We start from the raw sequence: 10,441 nt of genomic DNA, 5'->3' as shown, positions 1-10,441 counted from the left end.
TTGTAGACCTTAGCAAAGCATTTGATTCCATTAATCACAGTATCTTGTTAGCTAAACTCGAAGCCATAGGTGTAGTTGGTCCAGGTCTAACTTTTATTAGTAGTTATTTGTCAAATAGGAAGCAGGTCGTATTTATATCTAACGTAACATCAAGTTTCAAAACCACAAATAAAGGCGTCCCACAAGGATCAATCCTCGGCCCCATCTTATTTTTAATCTACATCAATGATCTTCCCGCCTGTCTTACTAGCTGTGAACCATTTCTTTATGCAGATGACACGACCATATTATCATCTAGTACATCAGTTGCGTCCGTTACGTCTAGCCTCAGCAATGATTTAAAAAATATTTTGCTTTGGTGTCGTAATAATTGTCTACACATTAATGCAACTAAGACAACATTTATGGTTTTCCATTCACACCAAAAGCCACTCACCTGCAATCCAGTTATCTTGTCGAACAATTATTCAATACCTATGGTTAACCAATGTTCATTCCTGGGTGTTGTTCTCGATACTAATTTGAAGTACACTGACCATATTGCCCAGGTAAAACGGAAGGCCGCCTTCGGCATTCGCATCCTGTTGAAGGCCCGCTCATTCTTTAAAACTCCCACACTAATCTCACTTTACTTTGCTTTTGTTCACAGTCATCTCTTGTACTGCGCCACATCTTGGGGCAATACATACCCGACCCACTTACTTCCTTTACAACACCTGCAGAACCAAGCTATTCGGATCATCACTTTCAGTCCATACCGAACCAACGCCTCTTTGTTACTTACAGAATATCGTATACTCACGGTCTCAAATCTCGTGAAATTCAGCCTCCTTGTTTACCTGTTCAAATCTGTGCATGATCTGTGTTCATTTAGCATATTCAACCGCGATTCACTAAAAAATTTGAATTCCACTAGGTTCGCTTCGACTGGCAACCTACTCCTACCTAAAATCCGCACCAATTATGGCAAGCTGAATACTACTTTTGTGGCTGTAAATAACTGGAATTCTCTCCCGACAGAAACAAAACAATCGCTATCTTTAACAAGCTTTAAGAAAAATCTCCGTGCATATTTACTCAACCTCAATGTATAATTTGCTTAACTGGTCGGACCCTATGTTTTTAGCTATATTTTCATTGCACTCCTGACCTGTTTATTACTTTACTATTTTTGCGACATTGTTTTCAACGATCTTTGTTAAATTTCGCACAGTGCACATTTAACATCCATAAAAAGCTCTTTGAGTTGTATTTCGCACTTACGCATTATATCTTCTTTTCACTGCTGACGTTGCTACAGAATTGAAGTTTTTATTTTCTATCTGTAATAGGAGGTCCCCCTCCAGCCTCGTGCTCTGGGACCTCCTTCTGTATATTTTGTTATGTAAATATGTTTACGGCAAATAAATTTCTTCTTCTTCTTCTTCTTCTTCTTCGTATCGTCTTATCGAATGTGGTGCGCATTATCTGCGCCGGCAATGATGTTTCGTTGCACTTTGAAGTAGCATGTTAAAAATATTGAAAAATTAGTTTATTTTGTTGTATTTTTATTGGGCCTTTACTAGTTTCCGAGCCAACGCTGGTCGGTTGACCTTTGAAGTTTCAGTTGTGGGAAAGGACTCCACGAAGAACACACCTCCATAGAGATGCTTGTGCACGGCCAGGTTGCCTAAAAAAAAAAAAAGTGGCAACAATAACATCAGGGAAGATCTTTCTTCTTTGCGACGAACAGAAACGCCTAGACAGTACTGGCACCTATCGCGCAGGGTGTTTTATCCAGAATTTATGTGATAACACTATCCGGGAAAACGTGTCGTCACTGCCAAATGTGGCCGGGTTTACACACGTGCGCTCATATTTGAGTGAGGCTCGGTATTCATTGTTCGACCATCGTAGGATATTCCCACGCTGCACGCCGTGCATTACTACCCACGCGTGTCGGTACCGAATTGCAGTGGACAGTGAAGCTTTTCTGGGCGATGCTCAGTGCTGAATCTGCCTTTTTCATTACACCAATCTTCATCTTTCTGAATGGAAAATAACACAAACCACACAACACATTTTTCATCGCAGTACGGACAGATGTGATGAGAGGTTCATCTCTGGGGCTCTAAAGTAAAAGTTAACAGAAACACGTGGCTACGCTAACGATATAGTTGAACAACAGAAGATACAGACTAAGGTGCGACCAATTACGTAAATTTTTCCAGCTGGGTTCGGTTTTTGGCATGTAAATCTTGTGGCACCCGAAATTTAAAAAACAAAGTCTACATGGCAACAAATATCAAAACGCAAAAATCTGGCGCCGTTTAATGAAGGCCACTACTGAGACAATTTCCAGGTGTGCCTTGGGAAAGATATACGCAAACGGTGCTCTGCCCTCCTGCTCTGCCCAGGGACTTTGAACCCTCGGTTACTGAGAAACCTACCTCCAAGTGCGGGACCTGTTCCAATGCATATTTGCTCATATATGTACATATACAGCTCTGCACTACCTTTACGAGCACTCGGAAGAGGTCCCAAGCATATAAGCTAATGTACCATTAGTCGACGAGACAGAACTTATTCCATGTCAGTGCAGTATTATCCCATTCTTAAACGGTCATAATTTAAAGCGAAGCTTTAGTGTTCTAACTGATGACGTCTGTAACACTAAACGGGTGGAGTGAAAGAAACAAACACTTCCCGCGGTGGGAATCGAACCTCGGTCCATCGCGTTGTGAAGCCGACGTCTATTCGATTGCTCTATTTTGACACAGTATAAGCGGTTTGGATTTGGAGAAGGGGGCATGGGCGTGCAAAATTAGACAGAAAAATCCTCCACCTCATCGTGTATGGACGACGACGATCCATCACGACAAAGCTTCGCGCTCAACCATCGCCGCCGTTGAGCGGAGGGGTGCATGATTTATAGGTACTGTGCCAGAATGCTCACATTTCAGTAAAACTAGTGGATTTACAGTTACACAGACATGCTTTGTCATCATCATCATAATAATGAGGTATTGAGTTTCAGGGTGGTCTTGAGCAATGTTATAAGCCGCGTCATTCCCGCAATGGAAAAAAAATTGTGAGCTGTCCCATTATCGAAAATCAGGCGAATACAAACAAACAATACATCTATGCACTCCGTACAGACAAGTTATCTGGCGAAGCTGTACCGTTGCCCCACTGTTTGCCCGCCTGTGTCGCTGCCTACGATGTGCCCTTTCCTCTTACCAGTGTCTGTAGAATGGAGAGTGTAGCTACGCCATCTATAAACCCAGCTAATATATTTCACCTCACTCGAGGCGGTTTTTTTTCGAATTCGCACGGGGTTGCGCCGGAGTAATTTTGTGCGTACACAAGACTTCCGGATTCTCTTCACCCTAGCCATACAAACATTCGGTCTAAAATCTACAAGGTCACGTGAACACTTTTTGCGATTTCCGAACAATCTCCCACTGTCTTTCACCATCATTTTGCCGTTTTGCCCGCCGCATTTATGCACTCACTTATCCTACACTCACTTTTCTCACTTCTTGCAATCACGTTGATTAGCTGCGTTAATCTTTCCCGAATTCGCACTAAGTGCGGGTCATCTGGTCCGACAGCGCGCGTCGTTACTTTTGTCTGTGTTTTTGCGAAGCGTGGAGCAGCCCGAGCGGACATGTTTTTTGTTTGCTTATATGTTGCCTCTGTTGTAACCATTTTTGAATATTTGTTTTTTTCACTCGCCATAGTAAAAACAGCCAACGTGTTCTTAACAGAAATGAAGTTTGTCTAAATAGGTATGCACAAGTTTTTCCCTCGAAATATGCCGGAAAACTTTTGGCACTGCACCCACAAATGTTGGCATGCGTAAACGAAGCCAGCATTGTTTGTAATTTGGTGTATCCTTTGGGAAATATACTCTTTGCTCAAGCTGTATTTAACCTTTTTTGTTTATTTTTAAGACCCGTGAGCGCTTCTGTGTGCCAGAAATCCCCAATTTTAGCGGCCATTTGCGAGCCAGAGACGCGAAGTTTAAAATCGTAGCTGTTGTACAATCCGTAAGTTCGGTGGTGCAGGAAAAAATACGAAGAAATAGCCATGTGCTCGTGAGCGCGTGCCTCACTGCGACCGTCGTGTCCCCGACTCACGCAGTAGCTTTAGCAAACAAAAAACACTCCAGCGTTGTCGTCAAGCTCTACCACACATGTAATTCTTGTCAGAAGGAACGCGACGATTCGATGAATATGACGATGACTACTACTAGCACACTAAAAAGCAACGACGGATCATGTAAATAAACAATTTCAAACTTTTACAAATACGTGGTGACGTGTCCTTCACAGGTCACTTTTAAAAAAATCGTACAGCTCCGCTATGGTTCAAGCCTTGCGGGACTTAGTGCAAGCTTCTCCAGTTGAGCTGCTGGTAGTGTGCAATACTTAGGATGACTTTGCATCCACCACTCGTCGCGAAGAAGAGGGCGATCTCTTCAATGCATATGACGCCAGTTAGTAGCACCGAAGCTATGGAAATAAACAATGATACTAGAACTTAACTATGTGTCCGGCAATGCTGACCTACAACAGCTTCGTCATTCAAGCCTTGCGCGTGAAGGCAAGCATCCCAAAATTTCTCTCCTACCGATTAAACACTGTTTTCGTACTAAAAGTGGCAAAAGCCAGAACTGAGTAATGTAATACCGGGTGGTCTCCACGTAACTGTTTAATTTATTAAATTCAATGACGACAAAATATTTCCGCATTACCTACAGATTTGGAGAGCTAAGGCGTTGAGCCTCTGAGCTCGAAATGCCTGGTTCAATCTCGACGGCCATCATAGCCAGTTTGCGTCTTGTGCGTGTAACACTACAATTTCATTTTAGAAAATACACCAGCAGCCCCTTCCTCACCTTTAGCGCATGATCCGGCCAATCGAATTTGCACTTCAGTGTCAATCCCACAAGCTAAAATATAAGCGTTGGGCATTAACACACCGGAGGTCTTTATCAAGCATTCTTTTTTTTAATGCCAAATTGGCAACCTTACTTTTTTTTAATCATTTTATCCACACATTTTCTCTGGGTTGAGACGTGTCTGGTTATTTACCTTATTGTTATGAAATAATCAAAGCAGTTGAAAAAAAAATGCTAGGTCCCGGTCCCGCTATTATGGTCACGTTTACGTTCTAGCCAAACATAATTCTTGCGAAAAAAATTTACATTTAACACTGAAATTATAAAGTCTCCTGCACAGTTGGTCTTCTCAGTGGAGAATGAATTGGTTGTTTTTAATTTGGTAGTTTGTGTTTATTGAAAAGGTTGGTTTCAACCGCAAGTTTTAAACTGTTTTACTAACAAATCTGGAAGACAGCTTTGAACCAGGGATTAGACAGATACTGCTCGTATTATTTACAATCTGTTTTAATATTATGTGTGAAAGTGACCAACTGGAAACTCCAGCCACAATATAGAGTGGTGCATTTGTTTACCTGCGACAGTGGCTTTAATCCTCTCAGCGAGGTATGATAGCTCCAGCTGCCTCCCCTTCTCCGTGAGGACGACAGCTGCTGCGGGCGCCTCGCCGTACTCTGCATGGGGCAAGCCAACGACCGACACTTGGGCGATCTCCTCTGCGTGTTTCCGCAGCAGCAGTTCCTCCAACTCAGCTGGCACCACCTGGTTGCCCATGCACTTGATCATCTGTTTCAGCCGCTCAGCAAAGTACAGCCGGCCGTCTTCGTCGTAGTAGCCTGCGTCGCCTGCGAAGATTGTGCGTACAGTGATATATTATAACGAATCTTTCAATCTTACTTGCGTGGAATATGCAATAGTTGCTTAGTTTAACTGTTGTATCAGTCGCTGCAGATTATTGCGGAACCAAATTATCCGCAACGGTGCGTAGTCTTAAAGCTTTCAGACAACCGTAGCTACACCCGTTGCCTTTGGCAGTTCACTAATTATTGACTGCTAACAGTGATTGTGCTTTCATCAGAACGGACGGCGTTATATTAAAGCAATTCCCCTGGCTACATCACATTCCAGAAGATTTACGGGGGCCAAGAGGGAAATGTTGGTCCCTCTGTCGATACGGCGCTGGATTCACACTGAAATGTTACTGGTTAACTTTCTGACAACGGGCGCAGTAATCCCTCGGCAAGTTTATTAGTGCTTGATGAGGGCAGGGAATCAGTCGAGAGGCGCAATGGGGGAGAGGATGTAGTGTAGAGAAAGCCATGTGAATACAGGAAGGAAAATGAGAAAGGATTAAAAAGTGTAGCCGGAATGAACGGATAAGAGAGCAGTGGAACTGGTATATTAAAGTAGAGGAGATTAGTGCCATAACATCGCAAACAATGGCGGGGAACAGGGAGCGGAAGGTGAAGTGCCGCAGGTGGTCGCTAGGGGGGGGGGGGGGGGTAGATTCGGAGGAGAGCGTGCAGACTGGGCGAAAAGAAGGGAAGGTGGGTTGGAGATAATGGCAAGATAAAGAGCGAAAAAATAGAGGAATATGTAACAAAACGACTAGGGTCAATGAAGAGGGACGAACGTTCGTTGGTGGGAAAAGAAGTGTAATAGGAAGGGGAATAGATTCGGAAGGGATAAATGCAAGGAATGCAATTTGTGCAGTAGTGTTGGGGAGGTTACCTAGTCATTGTAACGAGATTTGATGAGCGAGCAGGAGAACATGAATCGGAGTGTAGCGGACACAGGAATTGAAGCAGGAGGAAGCAGATTAAGCAGGAGAAATTGGAGGGAGTGCTGTTTTAAAATTACACCTGATGAGTTGAGATCAGAGAAACGAGAAGAGACTACGTTGAATGGGGCGTAGACGGATGGGAATGGGTACGACAAAAATTTGACGCAGAGGGGGAGGATATAGAGAGACTGTAGAGATGGGAGGGGTGAGAGAGCGTGGCGAGGGGCGTAAGTGAACTGTGAAGCATGTTAAAACAGTGCAGTAGAGATGGGACGACAAAGAAAATAAGGCATGCGACTATCCCTGGATATCAATTGAATTTTTTAGTACTCAAAAAAGATGTACACAAACATAACGTACGCGAACATTGGCTAAGATATCAGGAAAAGTTTTGCGACGATGTTAGTGAAGGTTGGCGAGGGAAACGCGAAGAGAATACAATGATGTGACGGGAATCTAAGGTGAGTGGTTGAAGAATGATGGAGGATCGCGAATGTAAGAAGGTGGAAAAGCGCAGGGAGGAAAGAGGGCGGGAGTGGAAATGGCTAGGACAAATTTGTATCAAGGGCGATAGAAATGGTATCCCCTTTCCAATCTTTCACCTTATTTTCTACACGCGTGCTAACCTCCCGCTGCCTGCCCTTTAATGTCACAACCATAATCAATCATTTCTCTCCTTTTCTTTTCTTCTCCCCTAAATTTGCCCTCAGACTAATCGCAAGTCTCTTCGATTTCCTTTTATTCCTTCGCGGGTTCGATTCCCGGCTGCGGCGGCCGCTTTTCCGATGGAGGCGAAAAGCAAAAACGCTCGTGTGTGCGAGATTTCGGCACACGTTAAAGATCCCCAGGTGGTCAAAATTAATCCGGAGCCCTCCACTACGGCGCGCCTCATCGCCTGCGTTGCGTCGGCGCGTTAAACCCTACAATCAATCATCAATATTCCTTCCCGCACTTTTCGATACACTTATTCCCATCAACCTGCCATGTACTCTTTCCCACATCACCTGCTCTAAAGCTGGGCTACCTTTACTCCTCATTTCCCTCTCTCGTCTTTTCCTTCTCTCCACCCTAGTTTCCCTCTGCGTTCCCCCCCTCACCATATTCATTGATTTAGGTCACTATCGCGATATCTCTTTTGCATACTCCTCTCCTCCCATATATTGCCCTCACCTTAATTGCACATTCTCCTTCACTTCCATATTCCTTTTCTAGGCTGTCTCTCCCACCACTATTTCTCCCCCGTCATATCCACTTTCTCTGCTATTATTTCCTGTATACACCGCTCTTGTGCTCCAGCAAACAATTACTTACAAAGTTTCAGTGGTCAGTAAATCACAACTGAGCAGGCTTACCGGTATCAATTCAGGATATTTCTAGTGACAATCACTTATTCGGATTATTTCGCATTTATTTGCTGCAATAAGAGGTTTCGTTTTAAAACTGTCCAAACGTGTAATATTTACTGTTAAACGTATTGCCGTCTGCCGTCAGTGTTATATTCCGCTGTCTACGTACCTGACTTCATCCATCCGTCTTTGTCGAAGAGATCTGCCGATTCTTTGGGCCTCTTGTAGTACCCTCGTATCATGGAAGCATTCCGGAAGCATATCTCGCCCATTTGATTAGGACCAAGCTTTTCTCGGGTCACAACATCTACCACCTACAAAGGGTACAACAAAGCAACATCGTCTTTTGTTTAGTTCGCACACTTGAGTTCAGCTCCCACTGAGAAACAGCTCATTAGTTGTGTTTTCGGCCCGCTTCAATTCCACTGCATGGTCTTCAGATAGGGTTTTTGAAATACAAATGTTTTTCTCTGTATTGATCAGTTTCCTTCTTATACTTGAGCAGTATACTCCCAGTTACTTTGGCGTTTCGGGCTGCAGCGCAATGCCATTGTTACGCCATAGTGGAGCGTCGCGGAAAATATAGTGACGCAGATATTACAAAGACGTGTGTAGGGATGTTAACGTGTATTTCTCTAAGAAATACGTCACGAATGAGCTGGAAGTATGAAGTGTGCCATGGGCATAATCACGCAATAAAATACCAAAACATCATAATCTGCTTATCAATGTACAACGGCAACAAACTAAATACCGCTTTCACCCGGGCACTTTCAATGCGGATTTAAGTAAAGAGCGATTGACTTTTCGAGCGCGCTCAATGCACCGCCGCTGCTACACGGCACTTTTCAATCCCGATTGAGAAGCGGCCGCGGTTGCAGTCACGTACGCCAGGTAGCGCCAAAAATGTTTTTTGCGGTCGGCGTCTGGTAACTTTGCGCGGTCGAAGGCATACGTTAATATATAAATGTTACCGCACGCTTATTTGGGGCAAGTTATTTGACAGAATTCAGGGAGTTAGTTGAAATTGTCAACAACTGTGCCATTAGTCAGCGGGAACGATATATCACTGCTTTCGTCTAGTAGCGCTTGGAAGCCTAAATCGCGCTTGAGAAACCAGGATTCAGTTCGAGCGCAATCGGGATCGATCGCGATTGAAAGTGCCGAGGAGCAGCGCCAGATCCGGATTTTGCTCGATGCGGATGGACTGAATGGCGATTGACAGTGTCCGTGTTACAGAGGTTTAACACGAATGATGGAACGCCTCACCTAGACGGCCGCAGCGTCACAATGCGGTAGTTATCGTGTGCAGGATAATGCTCTCGCAATGCTTGTTGCGACAAAAGGTAAGTCGTGCGGGATCATCTTGGCTGCTTCTTCCCTGGCAGGCGTTTCTACCACTTTAACTCGCAAATGCGACCTTGCTCGCCCCAGGAAGATATTATAGGCATTTTATTGTCGCAACCTCAAGCGTGGTACGCTCATAACCTGCTCTCCTTGGTTAGAAACGGCTGTTGTTTTAAATTCCACGCTTTCTTTTATTCCAGACGTACGTACCAGTGCACCTAGTGGCCCACTAAAGAACCAACGCACGGCAAAGCAGGCTCAATTCACGAAGCAGACAAACACACCTGAAGCTCCACGCCGTAGAATTTGTACGCCGTAAAATCTTCATTCCGCGTAATTTCTTCCTTATTCGAGCACCCGTGTATAAGCAAGTCTTTGAAGCATATAGTAGCTAATCTTTGAAATGTTAAAACAACATTGCAAGTGTGAATCGCGAAAACGTAACTGCAAGAACGCAAGAAAGGATCTACAGCCCACACGGGGCCAGTTTGCAATCTCTGTCACGTGGTGAAAAATGATAGAAGTGCATAAATCAACTAGTGGTAACATACAGGCGGTTTGACTCAAAACTAAAAACTACGAGCCGTTTGTTACGCTAAGAGAGTGAGTGTTACCTTGTAGGCGGCGGTTACTGAGGGCAGACCAATATCGTTTCCACGTTTCGTGATGTCATCATCTTTAGGCTGGCTGGTAACAAGAACGCACGATTCTGTCATTCCGTAAAGGTTCTGCAGCGTCCGAAGATTTTCGAAGCTGGAGCGGGTGGTGTCCGACAGCCACTCCGTTAACACAGTACCGCCAACCGCAATATGCCGCATCGTAGGCAGGCGCCGGCCCGTTCGGCGCATCTCTCGCACCAGGTTGTGCAGGTAGGTTGGAAACGTCATCATTGCCGTGGCCTGTCAAGGTGAAAAAGAAGGGCACAAGATAAGGGTAAATCACATATTTATTAGTCTGCTCGCAAAATAGAATTAAGACCTGTGGTTAACGAATAAAATGTAAGATGTTACAAGTATTTTGAAATTTGAAAAGAAGATGGTCATATAAGGCGTAAATACTGCGTCCAGCCGCTCTCTTGTA

At 44.3% G+C, this 10,441-nt stretch overlaps 1 protein-coding gene across 3 annotated transcripts in view; it reads right to left on the bottom strand.

The window, feature by feature from the left end:
• Nucleotides 1–1,528: 1,528 nt before the first annotated feature.
• LOC144175162 (uncharacterized) overlaps nt 1,529–10,441 on the bottom strand; it is a 56,187-nt gene continuing 47,274 nt past the window's right edge. For all 3 annotated transcript variants that reach the window (XM_077704260.1, XM_077704261.1, XM_077704259.1), the window contains exons 7-10: nt 9,976–10,260; nt 8,184–8,328; nt 5,461–5,730; nt 1,529–1,669 (exon numbers count right to left, since the gene is read on the bottom strand). In XM_077704260.1, the coding sequence (XP_077560386.1) occupies nt 1,548–1,669; nt 5,461–5,730; nt 8,184–8,328; nt 9,976–10,260 (822 nt within the window). In that variant the 3' untranslated portion in view covers nt 1,529–1,547. The remainder of the gene's footprint in view (nt 1,670–5,460; nt 5,731–8,183; nt 8,329–9,975; nt 10,261–10,441) is intronic.

Source organism: Haemaphysalis longicornis, unplaced genomic scaffold (assembly GCF_048455015.1).
Source record: "Haemaphysalis longicornis isolate Haplotype H1 unplaced genomic scaffold, Haemaphysalis longicornis Haplotype H1 scaffold_3, whole genome shotgun sequence".
Taxonomy (NCBI): Eukaryota; Metazoa; Arthropoda; class Arachnida; order Ixodida; family Ixodidae; genus Haemaphysalis; species Haemaphysalis longicornis.
This window is presented reverse-complemented; position numbering and strand designations above follow the sequence as displayed.